The 22,393-nt window shown below is 48.1% G+C and overlaps 1 protein-coding gene across 3 annotated transcripts in view; it reads left to right on the forward strand.

Moving 5' to 3' along the window:
- Positions 1-649: 649 nt before the first annotated feature.
- CYFIP2 (cytoplasmic FMR1 interacting protein 2) overlaps positions 650-22,393 on the forward strand; it is a 45,905-nt gene continuing 24,161 nt past the window's right edge. Inside the window, exons 1-16 of one of the 3 annotated variants that reach the window (XM_042881518.1) lie at positions 650-770; positions 5,876-6,022; positions 8,248-8,337; positions 8,415-8,492; positions 10,844-10,945; positions 11,570-11,751; positions 12,067-12,163; positions 12,837-12,965; positions 13,596-13,700; positions 16,251-16,342; positions 19,029-19,146; positions 20,008-20,127; positions 20,671-20,796; positions 21,228-21,394; positions 21,687-21,834; positions 22,177-22,330. In XM_042881518.1, the coding sequence (XP_042737452.1) occupies positions 5,906-6,022; positions 8,248-8,337; positions 8,415-8,492; positions 10,844-10,945; positions 11,570-11,751; positions 12,067-12,163; positions 12,837-12,965; positions 13,596-13,700; positions 16,251-16,342; positions 19,029-19,146; positions 20,008-20,127; positions 20,671-20,796; positions 21,228-21,394; positions 21,687-21,834; positions 22,177-22,330 (1,825 nt within the window). In that variant the 5' untranslated portion in view covers positions 650-770; positions 5,876-5,905. Of the gene's footprint in view, positions 771-5,135; positions 5,224-5,875; positions 6,023-8,247; positions 8,338-8,414; positions 8,493-10,843; positions 10,946-11,569; positions 11,752-12,066; positions 12,164-12,836; positions 12,966-13,595; positions 13,701-16,250; positions 16,343-19,028; positions 19,147-20,007; positions 20,128-20,670; positions 20,797-21,227; positions 21,395-21,686; positions 21,835-22,176; positions 22,331-22,393 lie in introns of those variants that run through there. The other 2 variants (XM_042881517.1, XM_042881519.1) reach the window with 2 other exon arrangements.

The following is a 22,393-nucleotide window of genomic DNA, read 5'->3' on the forward strand; positions in this document are numbered from 1 at the left end:
GAGGCAGCAGCAGGAGCTGGGAGCACTGCCTGAAATGACCAAAGCCCCGCGAAGGGCTTGCATCAATGACCACGGGGAGCTGCTGCTCTGGAGGCTGTAAGAGATCCAGTTTGGATTTCACGCTGGATCCGAAGAGCTTTAGAAAGCAGCATGAGCAGAAGGACAGGAAACTTGTCAGTGAAGAAATGCCATATGCCCAAAACGCCGAAAGGAAGATCTTTCGGATGCAGAGCTGACTCAGACAAGGCTCGGAGCTGCAAGCCAAGGCACTGATTGCCTCCTGCTTTAGGTCCCTTCCAGCTCAGGTTTCACAAGCACGCTACACAGCAGGCTGTCAAGAACACGGTAGGTAAAACGTAACGGCGGTACAGCTCCAGGAGGAGCGGAGAGGCTGCAACCCGAAGCCCCGCAGCAGCGCGAACGACGAATCCCGGCCGGGCTCTGCCCGTCTGGGGCCCCCACCGCACTCCCCCAGCGCCGGGGCTCCCGGGGGGGATGCGGTAGCCTTCCTGCGCCCCGCTCTGGGCCATCCCCGGCGGAGGGGCGGGGATGCGGCCCCACGCATCCCCCGGAGGAGGAGCGCACGGCTCCAGCCCTTCCCGCGGCGGGGGCCGGGGCTCTCCCCCCGCCGCCGCCACCACCAGCACCGCCGCGCGGAGAGGCCGGCGGAGAGCCGCGGAAGTGCACTTGCTGCAGCCATTTCCTTCTCTTTGTGCGGGCGGCGCGGAGCATCCGAGCATCGCCTCCCCGAGCCCCGAATCCAGCGCCAGGTGAGCGGCACGGGGCTGGGCGCTGCTGCGCGGGGGCTGCGCGGCCTCAGCCCTTCGCGGCCTGGGGCTGCGCTCCCCGGTAATCCTCCGGGGGGAACAGCGGGGTAGGGGTGCCCCCGCCGGGCAGGTGCTGCCTCTCCGGGTAGGGGCAGGGCGGGCGGCCCGGTGGGGCCGCGATGTGCAGAATGTATCCCATAATGCTCAGGGCTACCTGCAGCGTTTATTGCGAGGAGCTGGAAGAGGAGGAGGGGATGGGAGGGAGGGGAGAATCGCAAAATAGCAAAAAATAGGAAAATAGCAAAAAATAGGAAAATAGCACAGATCTCCTTCTATCTCCATCCTTGCACCGAGGGAGGGGCATAAAGCCGAGCCCCGGGCCCGGCGGGCGCTGCAGGCCCCGCTGCGAGCGGCAATGGCAGCCGGGGGGCGGCGATGCTCCGCGGGAGCAATGGGGCCGGAGGGATGTTGGTTGGGGGGGTGAGCAGGCGGCCGAAGGTGCGGGCTGAGGGTCAGCGCCGGGTGTGGGGTGATGGCAAAATGATGAGCAAAGCGGCCCTTCCCGTGCGCGGGGCCGCCTGCGAGCGAGATGCATCTCTTTCTATTGAACTTCGCGGCGGAGGATGCTGTTGGAAACACAGTGCCAGTGCCACCCGCATCCTAGTTGAGCAGGGAACGCGGCAGGAAATCTCCGTGGGTTGCAGAGCTTGGGGGGGGACTGGGGCGGAAAAGGGACACGTGCTGGAACCCTGCCGTTGTCTGATTTGGGGAAGGGGCCGGTTTGTGTGCCGTTAGGGACGCTGCCAGCAGCAGAGCTTGGCCTCTTTGCCATCTGCCGCTTTCCGCGGGGGTTCTGGCCTTGGCCTCAGATCACAGCCATTTCCTGCAATTAAGATGGGCTGCACCCCAGCAACCCTCCTGCCCTGCACCTCTCCTGCCCCACAGCCTTGCTTTGCACGGTGGCAGTTGTTGCCAGGGGTTGGTCACTGCCAGCAGAGACTGCCTGCTGTGTTGGTGTCTGTCACTGCGTGTTATTCTAGGGCAGTTCCCTACAAAGGATAATTCCTTTCTCCTTTTCTCTGTACAGCTAATTGCTATTAGTGAAGCCTGAGGAATATGGAAAAGCCTTCCATTTTCTTACTCAGGTCTTGAGCAAAGCTCAATATCGTGATATCACAATAATTTTATTAACAAACAATTACTGTCTTTGCACGTAAAGAGGAAGATCACTTTTGGAACATTTCTAATTATTCAACTACTAACAACACTGTTCTGTATGATATTATCTCCCAATAAGTGCTTTGACTGTCAGCAAAGGATCTTGCTCACAAACTTGCTTTACACTTCTCTGCTATATTGGAAATGCAGCTTCCTATAGCAGCCTTTTTCCTTGGCCAGAGATAAATGAAGTTATTCTATACGAAATAAATTCCAAAATAACGATGTTGCTCAGACAGAGATGCTCAGATATCTGGAGCTCAGCCTTAGTGGGATGGCAGCAAATTTAGAATGCAAATGCAGACTGCTTCAGGAGTGGGTGCAGTTTGGCTTCCTTTTTTTGTCAGGATAGGTAATTTCAGGGTTATTAATGGCTGTGGCTGTGGAGGGCAGCAGCCCAGCTCTGCTCATCCTGGCTGTGTTGATTTGCTCATGCAAAGAACCTCCTGACTGTGGTGGTTGCAATTCCAAGTAAATCTTACAGTATGTGAGGAGACTGCTGATGATATGCATCCTACAACATAGGGGATGTTAATCCTGTTCTTCTGGGGCAACAGTATAACAATCCTTTTGCACTGTGGAATCCACTCTGCTTTACCAAAATCCATTGCTGTCCAGCAGCATGTATACACCCTTCTCTTGCAATGAAGCCATGGGCACCAGAAATGTGGTGCTATGTATCCAGGATGTTTGCCTGCTGGGGTGTTTGCTGGGCCAGGGTGGTTTCTGACCATGAGTTAAATGATTTTTTTGAGTAAAAGGTGAAACTTTTATCACAAGGCACAATAAGTTAACGTGGCTTTCCCAGGTTACACAGCAGAAGCAGCACCAGATCCTCTGGGAGGTGTTTTCCTCCTTTTCCTCCATGTCACCACCTCTCCAGCAACAGTCATTTTGCAGCAACTCACCCCAGGCTTGCAGGGCTTGGATCTCAAATGACTGGCAGTCTACAGAGCAATTGTTGCTGCCTCTCCTGTGATTGGCAGCTCCTGCAGCTCCAGTGTGAATGTCTGCTGTGGGAGCAGGAGTGCTGAGCACCTGAAGCAGCCCTTCCACTTCCCCACAGCTCTCAGCTGTGCAGCTGTGAAGCCAAGCGCACATGAATGCAACATACTCATTATGGCCCCACTTTCAAAAGTCTTCCTTTGTTCCCCCAAGCTGCCTTGATAGTGAAGTCTCCTTTGTTCCTCTTGCTGTGAAGATGATGATATTGCACAGATAGGAAAGGTAGGACTGGGCTGCAATGACAAACTCAGCCATCTGGGATGTCCATGGTTGCTCCTTCCTGAAGCCTTCCTCCAGACTGTTAAATCCAGCCCTCTGTTCTCCTAACAGATTTACCTGCATTTCAGCTTTGGGGTGGGGGACCTGGGGCTGCAGTCCTTTGGCACATGGGCTGGGGAGCACTGAACATCACCGTGGCAGTAGGAGGAGGAAGTTTTCTGCAGAGGACAGGCAGAGTGTGGGCAGCAGAGTGCTCATTAGCGTTAGTAGTATCAGCCTCATGGCCCCAGGGTTTCCCTAGGATGGGGCTGGCTCCTGCAGGGCGCAGTTCCACCAAAAATGCATGGGCTGGCGGAGCTCCAGTGGCTGGATATACAGAACAAAATACTTTAGAGAGGCAGCTTCTAGCAGCCTGGCTTCACGCAGGCAGGATATGTTTCCTGTGCGAGGAGGAAAGCCTCACCCGTCTGCACACGGGCATGGGGCAGCAAAAAAGCCCTGTGTGGGGCACGCTGTGCTCCACCCCGAGCAGCGATGTGCGCTGGCACAGGAAGCGCTGCCGATACACCGCAGGCACCGCTCACAACCCGCACCGTGCCCCTTCATCTGCTTTGGCTCTGCCGTTCTGCTGAAGAAAGCATACAATTGAAATTGGGTTCACGGGGATGTTACAATGAAGATTCATCTGTTAAAACCAGAACATTTGTGCAGTTTTGTCACCTGGATCCTCTTTCTTGCACAGCTAAGCACGGGGCAGGCTGTGCTCATGGCTGTTTGCTTGCTTTGCTCGATGCTTCCTTTTCTGTTCATTATTTCCACACTGCTGCCTCCTCCCTTCCTGCGTTTGAGTGCAGGGCCGTTGTCTTCCTGCAGGTTTGTGCAGTACTCTGCACTTGGGTCTGAGATGCTGAGTTGGGAACCAGATCTCCTGCTACAACCCGAAAAACTTCCCACTGCCTTGGGGAGGCATTTGTGGAGATGACACGGGTTTTTCCAGACCCCTCTGTGCTCTCAGAGCTCCTGCTGCAGGCAGCAGCAATGAGAGGCACAGCTTATCCCTGCCCTCACCCAGCATGAAGCCACTCAGGTCTGCATGCATCCATCCCTTTGGGCCGCATTTCTTACTGAGTGTGTACGCGTGTGTGTATCTATGGACAACCCAAAGCCATTGTCCTTCCATGTTCCCAGTGCTGGAAATGAAAAACAAACTTATAGTCTGGGAAGCAGTGACTCAATTAAAAAAACAAACAGCAAAAAAAATGGACCTAAGGGAATTGAGGCAGATAATCAGCTGAGCAGGAGTGCCTGTAGGACTGCTGTTGTGACCAAAGGAGCTGATGTGGCGGTGCATGAGAAGGTACACTGTGCTGCTTTTGTGACTGGTGTTTGTGCAGACAGTGCTGGAGCACCGTGTCCTGCTATGCTGTCTGCACCTCACCAAAAAAGCTGCAAAATTGGAAAATGGGATCAAGCTTAGAGAAAAGCCAAAGAGATGATTAAAGGACTGGGAGATGTGCTCTGTAACAAGGCATTGAAGAGCTCAGCCCACTTGCCTGAGCTAATTCAAAGGTTGTAGGGTGTTCCTATTGAAACCCGGGAGTATCCTCATGAAAACTTTGCTAACAGAGCTCTACTGTCTTGCAGATTAAAGTGATAAATTCAGTTCACATTTGAAACTAATTGGGTCCAACTGAAAAAAAAAAAACACACAGTTTTTGAAAGGGGAATGATCTGCTAATCCAGCGACACGTCAACATTTAAAGCCATTTCTCTCCTTTCAAATGTTTAAGTGCAACTGAGTTTTTTCTAGGAGACACACTCCAGGTCAGCACAGCCATTGCACAGGGATTAGGCATTAACTAGAGGAGCCCTGTGGTTGTGGTTATACAAGTGCTCAGCCTGAAGGACAGCAGGGTCTGTCCATGGTGAGGCATTCACTGCAAAGGTGAAGAGCAAAAGAGATCAGGGACTCTTTTTTGGCCTGTGTTTCCTGCTGACTTGGCTGAGCACAGAGGTAAGCAGCAGTGAGCTCTTTCAGAAACATTTCCCTTTGTTTTTTGTATTGTATGCAGCTGGCACCATCTCACAACACAGCTGGTGGCAGCTCCAGGGCAAGCAGGGCCTGACCAGGGGACGCACTGCACTGTAAAAGCAAATAAATACTTTTTTTAACCACCTCTTTTTTTTCACTGCCTAAGCCGTCCAGAACCTGATCCTTTCCAGTTCACCTGCAAAAATTGCTTTGTTGTTTACAGTTTCCAGTGCCTCCTCATGTAGGGAGGGCACCATGTGAGTGTCAGCTCTGCTCATGCTTTTCTCATTGCACTGCTTCGAGAGACATTTTTGAAAGCACCGCTTTGCATCTCACGCTTTCACTTCAGGCTGCTCAGGCTGCACCGCAGCACCCAGCTGTTCTGCACAGAGCTGAGCACAGAAGGAGTTGGGTGGGTGGCTGTGTTCCTCTGATTCTGCATTCCTGCTCTGTTATTGAATTGTGGAAAGGGAGATGACACAGAGATATAGGTTAAATACACAAGAAAAGGAAAACAAGATAAACTAGGATTGTGTCCCCTGCATTGCAAGGCAGGCCTGGTTCCAGTTTAGTCCTTTGGTGCTCTCCCACTCAGTTTTCTGGCTGCTTTTTGTCACTCTCTTTTTTTCTTTAGATCTAGTGTGGAAACTGAACAGCTGGCACCATGACGACCCACGTCACGCTGGAGGATGCCCTGTCCAATGTGGACCTGCTGGAGGAGCTGCCGCTGCCGGACCAGCAGCCATGCATCGAGCCACCTCCTTCCTCCATTATGTACCAGGTACCCACAGCTTCCAGACCCACAGGGCACAGAGGCTGTTCTGCACAGCACAGGGGCACGTGGTACTGGGAGAAGGAGGAGAAAGTGCTTCCAGTCAGAGTGTTAGAGGAAATGTTCAGAACAGATCGAGCCACAGCTTTGCTGTCAGAGATTGGGAAAAGGGTTCTTAACACTGGGCAAGTCATAGGGAAGTTAAAAATGAGGACCAGAGTGTACGAATGGATAAGAAGCCAGAGATTGAGATTCGTGATAACAACAGGAGGTTCTCAGCAGTGTTTTATTATGTGTGTATTTCTGCACTTCCTTTAAATGCTAAGTGCATGTGTCTAAGTAGGTCAGAATCAGAGTTCAGCCTGAATTTGTCTGTCCCATGCTGTGCATGCAGCTGGAGCTGCAGGGAGGGCAGGCAGCAGGGTGGTGAGGCACTGGCACAAGTTGACCAGAGAGATGGGGGTTCCCCCTCCCTGGAGATACCCATGGTCAGGGTGTAGGTACTATGAGCACCTGATGGAGCTGCGGGTGTCCCTGTTCATTGCAGAGGAGTTGGACCAGGTGGCCTTTAAGGGTCCCTTCCACATCAAACGAGTCTACAATTCTGTGATAACCACTGCTCTGCCTCAAGTGACCACGGATTCATCTGCAGCTGTCCTGCCCAAGTCTGGCATGGGCCCAAGAGAAGGCTCAAAGCACTGCTTTTGGACCCACAGCGGGATGCCACGACTGCTTGCCCACCACACCCTGTCCTATAGCACACTCCCAGGATTAAATATAACACTGGGTTACTTTCTCCATCCTGCCACTCCTGTCTGCACGCCTTACTGTGGTCATGCATAAATGCAACCTTACGGTGATTGCTGTGCTGCGTGTGCATGGTGCTGGAGTTACAGTATCTCTTTCAGCAGGTCAGACTGCGGGCTTGTTCACTAGCATTGGTATCCCTTGGGGTTATCAGACCCAAAGGCATTTCTGGGCTGTTCAAGTTTCAGCTCTCTCTGGAAAATCTTAGTAACATTTTAACATCTATCTTCACAAATTAATTTTTAGTCTTTGCTGGCCTGTGGCTCATGAGAGGCTCAGGGTCCTGACCAATGGCACAGCTTCACTTGTGCTTCATGGCCATAAGCGTGTGCCCTCCGCTGGGCGTGTAAACCTCATTGAAACCATGACAAAACTGGATCTGGAGGTATTCACGGAATTGGCCAAGCCTGGTTCCTCATCATACCTGCTTTGGGGTTAGCACTCTCCCTGCTACTCAAAAATGCACTTGCAGCCTGAGGTTTGCTGTTACGTTAATCACATTAGGGTCATAGAGGCATGAAGAAAAGCAGCTCTAAGGCCACAGCTCTGTGCTCCCAGCTCAGCTGCTCAGGAAGTCAGTTATTGAGGTGAACACAGTCAGTGCGCTGCTGATGACATCGCTCTGTGCACTTGGGACCTGTGTGTGCTCTGCCTTGCAGGAGATAGCATCAGTGTGCCTTCGCAGAGGAAATTGCCCAAGCCCAAAGCATGTGAATGAGGCAGAGGAGCTATGCTTTCACCTCCTGCCTTGCTTTGCACTTTCTTACTGCCACGTCTACATGCAAAGCAGTAGCTCAGGTTTCACAGCTGTTTCTCCCAAAGCATCAGCTTGCGAGAGCAGCACTAGCACTAAGCGCTGAGTGCTGACTTTCACATTTATGTTTCCCAGACATCTCTTTCCCTGCTATTTCTATGTTTATCCTTTGCAATTCCTGCTGACAGGATGTGGTCTTCCCCTAGCATCCAGGACACAAATGGAAATTAATGAGGTTGCAACTTTCTCTGAGTTAGAAGACTGAAGTCTTTCGTATACTTGCTACAGGTTTGCTCACTGGTGTGGCTGCAGTTGTGTGTAACTGATCACCACTGGATTGGCTTGATTTTAGAAGGCTTTGTCAGTCTCAATGGCCACATCTTCACATCCATCATCTGCAGGGTTTCCTCTAATGAACATGTGGGATTCAGATACACTGCAAACTGTATATGTCTATATATGTGTATAGTTTATCCCTAGAGATGCAGTGATTTCCAGCACCTCCAATTCATTATGGGTTGACCCCTATGTCCCAAGAGCCCTCCTGCTTCTTCCTGTGCCTGCTGGGAGTTTTCTTGCCTATACTTCTAAAACAACTTGACAGTGCATGGCATCAGGTGAGCAAACATCTAGCTTGTGCATATTTTAATCCTCATCTCCATTTCACCCATAGGCTAATTTTGACACAAACTTTGAAGACAGAAATGCCTTTGTGACTGGAATCGCCAGGTACATCGAGCAGGCAACAGTGCACTCCAGCATGGTGAGTTCCCAGGCACTGCCCAGCAATGCCACACCACAGCGTGTGCCTTGCCCCAACAACACCTCTCTGTGTTTCAGAATGAAATGCTGGAAGAAGGCCATGAGTATGCCGTGATGCTGTACACGTGGAGGAGCTGCTCAAGAGCCATTCCCCAGGTACGTATGGTTTTATCTTCAATGTGGTCAGTTTGGGGTGGAGGCCAAAAAAAAGCAAAGACTGAAGGGGGTAGAATGGTTGAAAACAGAAACCGTAGACTCTTCAAATTGCCTTCCTCTCCCCATCAAAGTCTCAACCACTAATCCCTGCAGCAAGTAGCCACTCCAGAAGAAGCACACCCTACTGCTGCCCTAGGAAAGGACTCTGCTCTGCACCGTCATGTATAGAAGATACAGCAGCTCCATCCCTGACATCTCTTAACAGTACCTCTCAGCTATATATATATTTTCTAGTTTCAGGAGCCTTTCCTCTGCTCTCTCAGAAGTCATGCTTGAGGTCACTTTACCCCTGCAGGGCCAGCAGGGGTGAAGGACACACTCAGTGTCAGGCAAAGGCAGGGAGGTAGTGGAGTCACTGTCCCTGGAGGTGTCCAAAAATGGAGATGTGGCACATGCTTAGTGTGCATGGTGGTGATGCACTGACAGTTGGACTAGACGATCATAGTGGTCTTTTCAAACCTTAATGATTCTGTGATTGCATAAAGAAGCAATATGGCCAGCACCACGTGAGAGCAGCAGGTGCTCTTGAGACATGGCAGACCTGGGCTGTCCCTGCCTTGCATGAAGCAGTGGGCAACTGGGGCAGGTTTCCACGTCACCAACTGGTACCTGGATGTGGGGGCCCTTTCTATTCCAAGGGGAACCCCAGAAGGATTGATGTTGTGTGAGGGTGCGTGAAGGAGCTCTTTGCTATATCGGAAGCATTTCTGGAGTGAATATCTGCTTCCTTGTCAGGACACAACCAAATGTCCTATTTTGCTGTTGATGTACCTGAACATCCCAGGCTTAATCATTCTCCCCTTCTACTGCAAGTTCTGTTTCAAATGTTTTTCAGTCCTTCTCCAACCTGAATTTTGTTGGTTCCATCCTTCAAACACCTACAAGCATGAGTAAGATTGCCCACATGGCCCACTGAGCTGTGATTCAGATTCCAACACAAAGCTTGTCTTCTGCCACGTGAGAGCTCACTTCATCACTTCAGAAATGCAGGCTGACAACACTGCAGGCAGATGTAGCACACTTGCATTAACCCTACTGATTAAAGGGTTTGCAGGGCTTCCATGGAGCTTGGAAAAAATATTTCTGCATGGCTGGCATTGCCTGTGTTAGCAATTCCCCAGGAAAGGTCAAATCTCAGTTCCCGCGGGTTATATTCTGCTGATGGTCTGATGAGACCCAGCCATGGGGAGACTGCTGATGCTGATTAGATTTTTGTTTATCTCCCATTTATATTTGCTGCTGTGCTGCTCTTGCCTTTGCTGGTCATGCTAGCAGAAGGCAGGCCATGGCTGAGTTGTTGGCAAGACAAGATATGAGTTGTGAACTTGGGCAGGGTTTGAGTACTATGGATCATCTTCCGTTTTGGAGTTTAGTGTCCTCCCATCCCTACTGCTCCTGTGATTTTCATACCACCTGACAGGGCATGAAACCTGTGGGGTGGCTGCTCTCCCCAGTCCTTCTTTGCTGAACAGAGGCTGAGGGCTGTTTTGTAGTGACTCTGGCAGCTGCCCACATGTAAAGCTTGCTGATTTGTCCCCCTCACGCACTGTAGATCGACTGCTGGGCTGCTAAATTTGTACCAGAGCTGTGAGCTCCATCACAACTTTGTGTCAGCAACAACTATAAACAAAATACACCCTAGGAAGGCCTTTGGAATCCATTCCCTGACAAAGAATAACAGCAGTGAAATGCATTTTGTAGGGCAGCCAGGGATTTTCCTGAAAGTTTGGTGATGACTCCACGTCATCATTTAGAAATGAGGTGGGTGACAACTGGATACATCTTTCCTTAAATGTGGCTTCCTAGGACTGATATAGGTGAACTCACTTCATTGCTGCTAGCCACATCCAAGCCCAGGGATTTTTAATGGTTCTTCAACAGAACAAAAATTATCCCAGCAGAACTAGAGCAGAGCCACGGCATGGTGCCTTGTGTGTACAAGGGACTTTGCAACACAAAATCTTCAATAAATCCATGATGAAACATTCCCACATCGTGTGGGTAATCCAGACTCTGTATTTTATATATTCTCCCGAGAAGTGCATTAGAAAATTTTGTTTCTCAGAGTCAGGATTGTGCCTTTTTATAACACATGGAGAAAATTTCATATTGGAGAAATAGCCCCTTCTGACATCACCTTTTGCCTTGAAAAAAATCTCCTTCTTTGGTCACTCCATTGTCCTCAAATGGGGACAGTGCTCAGTGTGAAACAAGCAGAAAGGCAGTGGCTGTTGCAAGACCACAGCTGTGTCAGAAGTATTAATGCTGACAATCATCATTTGTCTTTGCAGGTGAAATGTAATGAACAGCCAAACCGAGTGGAGATTTATGAGAAGACAGTAGAAGTTCTGGAGCCAGAAGTCACCAAGCTTATGAAGTTCATGTACTTTCAGGTAAGCAGTCAAAGAAGTTGACAAAAATAATGTCTTTGGTTTGGGGTTCTTCAGTAGGGCCAGCATAGATCACTCTGCTGTTCCTCCATCTGAAGCAAAGCCAAAAAGAGCTGAGGGTGCAGCTGGTGCATTCATTCTGGCCATTTTACCTGGCCCTGTACTTTGGTGTCAAACACCAAAGCTAACAGTTGCTACGTTTGAGATGCATGAGAAAATAACGCACTCAAATCCCAGCAGAGCAGTGACCACAAAGCAAACAGAGCTGCTGTGGGCTGAAGGGAGCTTCCCATGTCATTGCTTGTGTTTACACCTGGCTGCAACTGGGTTTCACTACTGTCTTTGGGTTTTATGTCTCATGATATCTTAATGCTCCACCTAAAGAGCCAAAGCATGATTTGACAGATCATGCTTCTCTCTGGGCAGGCTGGGCAGAGGATTGAAGGCTCCTCCTTCCTCCTCCCTCCAGCATGGAGGACATTTATTATAGGGGTCTGTAATGCTGCATCATTTCATGGTGACAACAGAGCGAGACCCTGGAGCTGCCATCCCACCAGGAGAAGGAAGGGGATGGTGGCTGTAGGGGTGGTGGTTTGCATGTGCTGACCCTGTCCCACCGCCTTCCAGCGCAAGGCTATTGAGCGGTTCTGCAGTGAGGTGAAGCGCCTGTGCCACGCGGAGCGGAGGAAGGACTTTGTCTCTGAGGCCTACCTCCTCACCTTGGGCAAGTTCATCAACATGTTTGCTGTCCTAGATGAGCTGAAGAACATGAAGTGCAGTGTCAAAAATGACCACTCAGCCTACAAAAGGTGAGGGGCAAGAAGCAGGAAGAGCAGGGCTGAGCCTGTGCCTGGTCTGGCAGTGGACATTTCCCACAGTGGGATCAGGCAGATACAGGGGGGTTGGAGGGTGGTTATCTGTGCTGTTGTGGTCTCTTTGTGAGAAAAAGACCGAGCTCCTGTGTGTTTCAGTTCCCTGTTGGTAAAATGAGGAAAGGGAAAAGCTCTGCTCAAGGCGAGCTCTGATGTTGCTGCTCTGCAGCTGCAAGTGAAGTGAGGAGGATGGGTGGTGAAAGCCTGGCGCTGGGCAACAGGTCATGGTGATGGTGAATTTCTCTCATTCAGAGCTGCCCAGTTTCTGCGGAAGATGGCAGACCCCCAGTCCATCCAGGAGTCCCAGAACCTTTCTATGTTCCTGGCAAATCACAACCGCATCACACAGGCAAGTCCCGTTCCTCTGAACCAGTTGATCCTTCCATGCTTCAGGTGCTTCAGGCTGGACTGCAACAATATCTGCCTTTTTCGTTGGGTCATTTCTGATGATTGTTGGTGTCTGGGTCAGGCTGCATAAGTCTAGTAATAATTCTCTCCATGGGGTTATCCTGGGTAGCTTAGGAGTTCTCTTCATGTCAAGACAAGGATAAAGCTCTAAAAGATGCAAGAAGAGCTCTCAGGAGGCTTTCTACCATAAACCTTGCCCCTATTTTTCTCCAGAAATCCATCCAGTCTGTCTCTGCAGCTGCGCAGGGATTGCAGATCAGACACAAGGGATCTCCGCACTCCACAGGGTCTATAGATTCTGCTAATTAGATAAAATATTGCACAGAGACAAGAGACAGTCAGAAGGTATGCTCCTGTGCAAACTCTTTTTTTCATCTCACTGTCTGATGCTTGGCTGCTGTCATCAATCTGAAAAGGAGAGCTCTCCTACAGAAGGTGTTTCTTTATAGGTGGTACCATGAGGTCAATCTTCTATCTGTAACTCAAGAAAAGTGCAGACGGGGTTTTAGGAAACCTCATTATCTTCTTAATCTTTCAAGTATGCTCCCACCTCTGGAAACGTTCCTGCTCTTCCTCTGTCCATGTGGATAAAGTGTCCCTTGTTGCTGTTTCAGTGTCTGCACCAACAACTAGAGGTTATCCCTGGCTATGAGGAATTGCTGGCTGATATTGTCAACATCTGTGTGGATTACTATGAAAACAAGATGTATCTCACACCCAGTGAGAAGCATATGCTTTTAAAGGTGAGGTTTGGCTGTACTTACAGAGCTGGGCGTTTCGGTAGTTCCACTTTCTATTTAGTAAAGTGAAATTCCCTTCCAAGACAATGCTTCTCTTCATTTTCTTTATTTTTTTCTCCTTTGGGTTTACATGCATCCCTTTTCTGAAGAGCCAATATTTTATGGGCACACAGCTTGCTTAGTTAGTATGTTTGTCCTTATTGTAAGTCAGTTATTACAGTGATTACAGTGAGTCAGCTTAGATTCTTTGAAGGGTAATGTGGGTAGGTTTAATATCTATAATGATTTGCACTGAATTAAGGAGAAAAAATCAATTCAGGGGAATATTTTAGATGTTTTCAATTTTCTGGGAGCAAATGCTTGCCTAAAATATGAGTGGAGAAGAATTTGGGATTGTCTTTATTTGTGAGAGAGGAGGAACAATTGAGAACCATGCATTTTTGCACAGAAAACAGAAGCATTCCATAATGTGTATTCTACCTACCACACACATTCCTTGCAAACGTGCACATTTTATACCGTTTTCTCCGTGAGTTCCAGGTGGCACAGGATCCTGAAGAGGGTTTGCTAAGCAAACAAGAATTGCCTTTGACTTATTAAGTTAATGAGACTTTGCCTTTCTGTCTTCTTCAGGTGATGGGGTTTGGTCTGTATCTTATGGATGGGAATGTCAGCAACATCTACAAACTGGATGCCAAGAAGAGAATCAACCTTAGCAAAATAGACAAATTCTTCAAGGTCAGTGACCCGTCTGGGTGAGACTGGAGACCAATGAACTACCAATCTATATCATTGCAGATGCTACCAACAAAAAAACACGGGAGTAATTTATAGTTACAAAAAAAAAAAAAAACCCTAAAGGATCAAGGAATTATCGAGACAGAAGGATGAGGAGTGGGATTGTCATGAATGTGAATAGGCACAGAGGCACAGCATGAGAGAAATGGGAGATGATGGCCCTTCTGTCAAGGGTTGAAGGATGGGAATGGCACAAGGAAGGTCTGTTTTGTGGACAAGGGAAAAGTATGCCAGGACAATATCCACATCTAGCTTGGCACAGTTTTCAGGCTGGGCTGCAGTCTCCTGAAGAGCACCATGATTTTTTAGTGGGTTTGCCCTGTCCCTCACCTCACTGCTGAGCTGGCATGTTGAGGGACAAGGGACATAGCTGGCCAGCCAACATACCATTGGCAGTCTCACCTGGTATATAAGCTGTTCCTTGTAAAAGACAAAAAGCTACTTGGGGAGCTTGTATTGGTTGGAGTCTGCAGGTGTTCAGAGAGCTCCTCAGGGGGCTGAGATTTGGTGGTTTGATGAGTCCTTTTTGTTTTATCTGGGATCAGGTTTTTGGGGAAAGGTCTGCAAGAGCTGGGCACTCCGAAGGCTTGGTGGGAAGCAGCTGTGCAGCCTCCTTCTGCCCCTTCTCCACGTGCAGCTGGATTCAGCCCTGGGCTGTTCCCCAGACCATATGGAGGAAAGCATTGCCACAGGCTGCTCAGCACAAGAAACATTTGGGGTAACCCTGTCTGCTTCCTCCCCAAATGTGTGTATGCAAGCTGTCATTGACATGTGGAGAATAGGGCTGACTTTGCATTGTCTTTGCCTGATTACACGGTTTGCTTGAGCTCAGCACACTACAAGCATCTCCTGGGCACTGGCAGGGTGAGATGACTTCTCCTGCCCTTTGGTTCTGTGCACAGGTTGAGTCTTGGAGACTTTCCAGGTTTGGGGCAGGTCAGCTCACGTTGGGGTCTGGCAAGGGACAGGTGTGTTGGTGAGCCTGGATGGCTGGTTTCATGGAAGGCTGATGTACCTGCTGCTGCATCCTCACCTCAAGTGAGTGAGGAGCTGTTTACCCATATTTGTGTCATCTCCCAGAAACAGCAAGACTCAAACACTGCCCATAGGGAACTACAGAAACCACAACCTCACAGACGGGGGAGATAATGGGGTGGCTGAATACTTCCCAGTCACCAGGGAGATGGCTGAGGACTGCAGCTTTGCAAAAGAGATTTATCATGACATCTCTTGGAGTTTTCTGAGTTTTTTTTCTGAGTTCACTTTTGCTAGTTTGACTGAATCTTTGCCTCAGTTTAAACCAAGTCTTCAGCATAATCTGTATTGTTTGGTCATCTTGCTGCACTTGAGCACATCCGTGATTCATTGAAAAAGGTTGTGGTCCATTAGAGAAATGGACTAGTACAGTATCTTCCACTGCATGGAATAACTTTTTCCTTTCCAGCTTTTTTCTGTGAGCTCTTCTCCAACATCTGCTGTGGTCTCACCCAATGAGTTAAGTACCACTCCAGACTATCAGATCTCACTAAGAAAAGCCAACTGCTCCTCTTACTACATCTGCTTACTGCCTTCTGATTAAATTTTTAGTGGATTGACAGGAATTTGAGTAGCGAAAAGGAACAACCCTTTCATTTAAACTGCTTAGGAAAGTGCCACTGGGAATTCCTGATGACAGCATTGCACATCCTCCACGCAAGCTAGCCTCAGAAAAGTAGCGTGTGATAATAAGACAGTGAATTTGCCACCTTATTCTTTGATTTTTGGGGCTAGACTTCTTCTAGGTGAAGCTGAAGCTTCAGTTTTTATTGAAGAGCTGTAGGAAGCTCTCGATTGAATTTTGCTTGCATCTGAAAGCTTAGCCTAGGGGAGGCCTCTGTGAGCTTCAGACATGTTCAGTGCACTTAGAATTTATTTCCCATCAAAATCCTCCTGAAATGTACAGGGGGAGTAGAGCTGTGTTGAAATGCAAGCAGACAATGACTGTGTTTTTCTTTTTGTGGAGAATCTGTAAGACACATCACTAACAACCACAGTGCCAAAGTAAAATCTGAGTTCCCTGGAGAAAGAGGCCACATCTCCAGCAGCGCAGAGCAGCCTACACCTCCCCTCCCTGCCGTGCTGCCAAGATACCAATGTGCCAGCTTTTATCCCTCTGTTCTCCCTGAGGTTTATGGTGGGAGGAAGTAAGCCCCTGTGAGAAATATGCTTCTCTCCTAGTGGTGTAAAATGACCCTTTTCTCTCACAGCTTATGCTGGTTACAGCATTCTGGCAATAACCAAGCCAGTAATGGCAAGCCCATGGCTCCAAAGCACTCACAGTGGCCCAAACCCTCTGTGATAGTTTTCAGTCAGTTCCTAAGTGTGAAAAGATCCCACATCCAGGTTTGAACAGCCTGGAGCTTCAAAGCTGCAGAATGCCACTTCCTCATCCCTTGCATCACCTTAGGGACTCTCTGCTGCGTTTCAACCATCTTTTGTTTTCTTTTCCAGCAGCTGCAGGTGGTTCCTTTATTCGGCGATATGCAGATAGAACTGGCCAGATACATTAAGACCAGTGCTCACTATGAGGAGAACAAATCCAAGTGAGTGCCTGCCATAATGTCTCTTGGCTTCTGTGTGTGTCCTGAAAGCTGTGGGAGCTGCATCTCCCTCCTCGGCGTGCGTGAGGTCTGTGCACAGGTACCTGTGTGTGTGTCCCCGGGGGCTGCACACCCAGCGTGCCTGACTCTGTGTGCACGTGTGTACCTGTGTGTCCCTGCATGGGAAGACATCTCCTCGCCAGCTCCATGGAGCCATTCCCGTGTGTGCAGGCGGGTGAGCAGGCATGGTGCGCAGTTCTGGGGTGGCCGCTGAGTGCTTGGGACGTGTGCGCCCGGAGCTGTGTGAGTGCGAGCAGCGTGTCCCTGCTCTGGAGAGATTTTAATCCACGTTTTCCATCCCAAGGACAAAATCCTTCAGAGCATGAACACAGCTGGGTCTATCTGTGCAGTAGCCAGGCACTGTGCCTTCTAGCTCAGGCACTGCAGAAAGGCAGCAGGAATGAAGTGAAAAAGAGTGGGTCAGATGCATTACAAATGAATGAATATTGCTGGAAAAAAAAGACAGAAATTGAGTCTTTCCAGGAGTACTCAGTCACTGTGGCGTGGGATCTGCAGCACAGCGTCACAGCACAGGTTCAGGGCCATCAGGAGGATTTGCAGGTGTTGCTTCAGATTCCACCACTTGTGTCCAAGCCCCAGTTGTCTCTGTAGCTTTGCACGGTGCTCAATTATTATTAGGAGAATCACCAATGGGTTTGGACATCCTAGGAATAGCATTTACCACTGCACATAAGCAAAGCCCGTCTGAGCTGTGTTTGCTGTAATCACTGATTGCAGACTGGCTTTTACCACTGAGTGACCATTTACCCATGGGACCAGGTCATGCAGAAGTCAGATTTCTCCACTGTCACTGAGCAGCAGTCTAGCTGAACAGCTGTCGGGACAGGATCTAGACTATAGGCTGCCTGTTTGCTTTCCCCTTCCCTATGGAGGGTCCTGCTTTCTGCTCACTGCCTAGCTGCCCCAGGAGCACCCTCCCTGCCCCCCTGAAGGCTGGTTGAAAGGTGCATGAGAAAAATGAGAGTAACATGGAAGAATTTCCCAAGCAAAATGGCAATCAAAAAAAATAAATAAATAAAAATTCTACAAAATGTGAATTTAAAAAATATTTTCAAAAATTTAAATTTGAAAAGGAAGATTATCTAAAAATATACACCTTTTTATCCCAAACCGTTCAGAGAGCACATTTCAACAAAATGTGTCAGCAGCATTTCATTTTCTCATCTCAAAACCGACGTAGCTCATGGGCTGTTTACCTGTGCACAATTTAATGTCTGTCTCAAAATCTGTCTACCAGGTCTCTGTGCTGCACCTTACTAACTGATGTTTCTTCACTCACTTGCTTTCTCAGCAAATTGCATGGGGCTTCCAGCATTAACTGCCAAGTTGGTTCCATATATTCCCCATTTCTTACTAATATTGTTTTTGTCACTTTCTTTCCCTCCGTGTCTCCATGAAAATAGATTTAATTGGTGTTTTTCCTGCATGGCCTTTTGTTTCTGCACTGTGGACTAAATTGTATGTAGCAGGAAGGGCTGGGGCAGCCCTGGCAATTCCTGCTAGCCTGCCAATTGTCCAGTGGGGAACACAGGACATTGAAACGGGTAAGAGTGGAGTGATGGGAATGTGGGAGGCTGGATTAACGAGGGGTGACATGGTCCAGCACTTCCAACACCTTCCAGCACCACAAAGATTGGCAACAGGTGCCTACAGTTAACGGTGGGAATAGGTTTTTGTGTCTATGTCCATGTCAGAAGCAGGGTGCTCACTTCCCTTTTGTATAGCCAGTCTATACTGGAGAAGAAGACTATCTTAAGATGGCCGGTTATTTAGTGGGGAAAAAAAACCCATCTAAAACCATTGTAATGATGGAAACATGTTTGTTTGTTCAAATCAGTCTAATGGAGCCATTCTGTTTCTATGTCTGTAGGCAATAAGGATCTGGGAAAAATTAGATGTTAAATTAGACTTGATTCAGGCTTATTGTGACCACTTCTTCATATGACTGTGCCACTGGAAGGGGAGAACTGTCTTCCTTTTAAGAGCACATTGCACTGTTACACGGTACATGTGGCTCAGTGCAGATGAAATCTAGTTCATTTGATCATATCCTGCTCATTGTAAACACTCAGAGTTTTTCAGTGAGCTGTCAATATAACCCAGAACCAAGTAGAGCAGAAGGGATATTTTGCTGCTGGCTCCTTGCAGGGTATTTCCTTGCAGCAGAGGCATGACCCAGCTTCAGACTCAGAAAGATGTCCTCTAAAAGAATGATTATCCTTATATTTAGCAGAAAGGATGCAAATGATGATGGAGCTCTGCAATTTGTTCTTCCCTGAGAGCTTGCCTGACAGCAGCCAGGGAAGTAGTCTCCTCTGCATATGAGAGTTAAGTAACTCATAATGGAGTGCAGCCTCCAGAGTGGATGGAGCAGAGATGTTCTGGTAGAAATGCGGAGCAAGCATCCTGTCATACCTCTGAGACCACCTCTGAAATTCATCATATGCCCTAAATGTGAGAGGGAAGCACAAAAAGCTGACATTTGCCCTGAAGGTGGCATGTCTTGGGCACACTGAGATGAAGAGAGCAGCTGAGTACGAGCTTTGTTCCTGGGGTGTCTGAGCTGAGCCCCGTGTCCTCTTCTTGAAGCCGTTGCTTTTTTGCTCAGGTGGACGTGCACTCAGAGCAGCATAAGTCCGCAGTACAACATCTGTGAGCAGATGGTCCAGATCCGAGATGACCACATTCGCTTCATTTCTGAGCTCGCTCGCTACAGCAACAGTGAGGTAAGCTCAGGGGCAGTCGCTTTAATTGAGTTCATTAGACAGACAAGGCTGGGAGAGGACAAATGTGGCATTAGCATGGTCTGCCAAGACATAGAGTGAGATGGGTGAAAGGACACAAATGGAACAAGCTGCTGCTCGATCCAGCAATAAAAGAAAATGAGTTATGAAAGGTCCCTGTGGGTGCAAAATTGTGCACTGGGAGACCTACTCTGAAAGCTATCACTTTTTGGCCAGAGCTTAGTTGAAATAAGGAGTAGAAATATTTTTGCAACTAATTGTTTATCATCAGCTGTGGGTGGCAGAACACCCATGTCTTGCAGATGGGTCTTTTTTGTTGCACAGAGCCATTAGAGCTCTGAGGGAAATTCACTGTTCTCTGTTCATTACTGAATGTCAGAGCCTTTTCTGATGCAATTCTGACTGTTTTTTGCAATTGCGTGATCCTCATTGATCACTGTTAGTTCAGTGAATTGTTAGAATTCTCAGCCCTTTTGTTTTGGCATTTGTATATGCTTATTTGAACTTTATGTCAGTAAAGGCTAGAGGAGTTCAGTGGTATTAGACTACCACAGAGAAATGGGAAAGTGGAATGAAAAGGTCAGTTATTTGCTTTGAGGTTACGGGTCAAACTCATTTTTCTGTAGGAAATAAATTGACTGCCTGGGTAGTAAGAGTCCTGCCAAGTTACACTCCTTTTCTCAAGGGAGAAAACATGCACAGCCCAGTTTTATCTTGATCATAAGATCATGGGGAATTCATTTCAGCTGGGATTTGAGAGGGAGATCTGCTGCTGCTGTTTGACTCAACCGAAGCTGCAGCAAGTTGCTGACTCTGGCCCTGACACGATGTGATCTCCTCCAGGTGGTCACTGGCTCAGGGCTGGACAGCCAGAAGTCCGATGAAGAGTACCGGGAGCTCTTTGACCTCGCTTTACGGGGACTGCAGCTGCTGTCCAAGTGGAGTGCCCATGTCATGGAAGTGGTGAGTGCATCAGTGTGTAATGTCCTCCTCTTTGTAAGTGAGTGTCAACTTGTTAGCAGGCTATGCGGTACAGATTGTGAAATGATGAGGCTGTTTGCATGCCACCTTACTTTAAGCCTTTAACTAACATATTAAAATCAGACAGCTGATCACCCTGAACTTCTCTACAACAAATAGAGAAAGAGAACTTGTTCATCCCTCCCAAGAGCTGCACTGCCCTTCACACGTTCTGGGGTGTCCACATTAAGTATGGAAGGGTGCATGACAGGTCTGGATCTTGAGCAAGTAAAACTAATTTAAATGACCATAGAAAGCCCATAGATGTCAAAAGCCCAATATAACTGGCAAATCATCAAATAAACAAAAACAATATTTAATACAGTGATGTTCAAGCCAGGAAAAAGTATACATTCTGCACCCAAAGTTGTGTCAAGCAAGTGTTCTGATGTCCAGGGACTGTTTCTCTGGCATAGAGCTCTCTTCAGTCTCCAGGCTTGCTTCTCACTCACTGCAATGTTGACAGTATCTGTTTCCATTTTCCAGTACTCTTGGAAGCTGGTTCATCCCACCGATAAGTTCTGCAACAAGGACTGTCCAGGAACAGCAGAAGAGTATGAACGAGCTACCCGGTACAACTATACCAGCGAAGAGAAGTTTGCCTTTGTGGAGGTAGGTGCCATCTACTGCCTTGCTCTCCTTACTGCCATGGCAGAGAGAGTGGCTTGGAGATCAATTTTTCTGCATTTTGAAGTTTTGATTTTTGCATAAAAAAGAGTGACTAAGAGCCAGCAAGGGCTGTTTTCCTATCAGGCACAAAGGACATTTGGAACATGTGCAGTTTTCCAGGGTTGGGTGTTATTAAAGATAGCAAGAAATCAAGAATGAAAACAAATCCTGCCAAGGGACAGGGGCCATTTGCAAGAAACTGGTGGTGGAAATGCTCTCCCCAGCATATAACACAGAAAAAAAAAAATAAGCCACCTATTTGCTGTACTTAAGTTACTTGAATAGAATTTATTATCAAATTATCTTAATGTTTATGGACCTCTCCATACAAAAGAAAAAATAGGAAGTACATCTGTTTTTAATTTTTGTTTCAGGTAATTGCCATGATCAAAGGTCTACAAGTGTTGATGGGCCGGATGGAGAGTGTCTTTAACCAAGCCATCCGCAACACTATCTATGCAGCTTTGCAGGACTTTGCCCAGGTGACGCTGCGAGAGCCCCTCAGGCAGGCAGTAAGGAAGAAGAAGAATGTCCTGATCAGGTTGGTCTTTCTTGAATGTAATACAAAGCCAATGTATTTATTTGTGTAGTATATAGTACAGGTGTACTATGTAAATGTGTAGTCCTGTACACAGCTTAATATTATACAGTCAGTCAACATACCTTGGCCAGCAACTCTTTCCATAGTCCACTTTTGGACATGACTCCCCTACAGACAACAGTGTAACTCCCCACTCCATATACTTCCCCTGCTAATGTTCATAGCTGTGAGTGTTTTTGCCTTGCAGTAAAATCAAGTTAAGCACTAATTTCCCTCTCCCTACCCATCCCAGTGTTCTTCAAGCAATTCGAAAGACAATCTGTGACTGGGAAGGAGGTCGAGAGCCACCAAATGATCCTTGCCTGAGAGGTGAAAAGGACCCCAAGGGTGGATTTGATATTAAAGTCCCACGACGAGCAGTAGGACCATCAAGTACACAGGTATGTAAATCTCTATTTCTATGGAATTAATGGTCCTACAGTCATGTAGGAATCTTCCATTCTGTGGGTTAGCAGCTCTTTCCATGGGCTATCCAGTAATGTCTTTACCCTCATGTTACATGTTAAACATTTCTTTGATGCCTAGCTTGTTGTATAGTTCCCCACGTCTCACTTGTTATGGGTGTGATTATTTCTATCTCAGAATGATGGTGGCCCAAAGGGTGCAGAAAGTAGAGCGTAAGCCGAAGTAGAAGCAGAAGTGTTAATTTTTGCTGCAGAGCATCATGTTTGCGTGCAGTGGTATCTCACAGGAGAGTAGTGACTGTTAACTTCCTTCCTAAGCTCTACATGGTGCGGACCATGCTGGAGTCCCTCATAGCAGACAAGAGTGGCTCCAAGAAGACTCTGAGGAGCAGCTTGGATGGGCCGATAGTCTTGGCCATCGAGGAGTTCCACAAGCAGTCGTTCTTCTTCACCCACCTTCTCAACATCAGTGGTGAGTGAAACTATGGCAGGGGGAGACTTGACTCCAACTCTCACATTCTTGGACAGGCAAAGG

This window comes from Lagopus leucura, unplaced genomic scaffold (genome assembly GCF_019238085.1).
Source record: "Lagopus leucura isolate 7727_CA_CO unplaced genomic scaffold, USGS_WTPT01 Super-Scaffold_100030, whole genome shotgun sequence".
In the NCBI taxonomy this organism is placed as follows: Eukaryota; Metazoa; Chordata; class Aves; order Galliformes; family Phasianidae; genus Lagopus; species Lagopus leucura.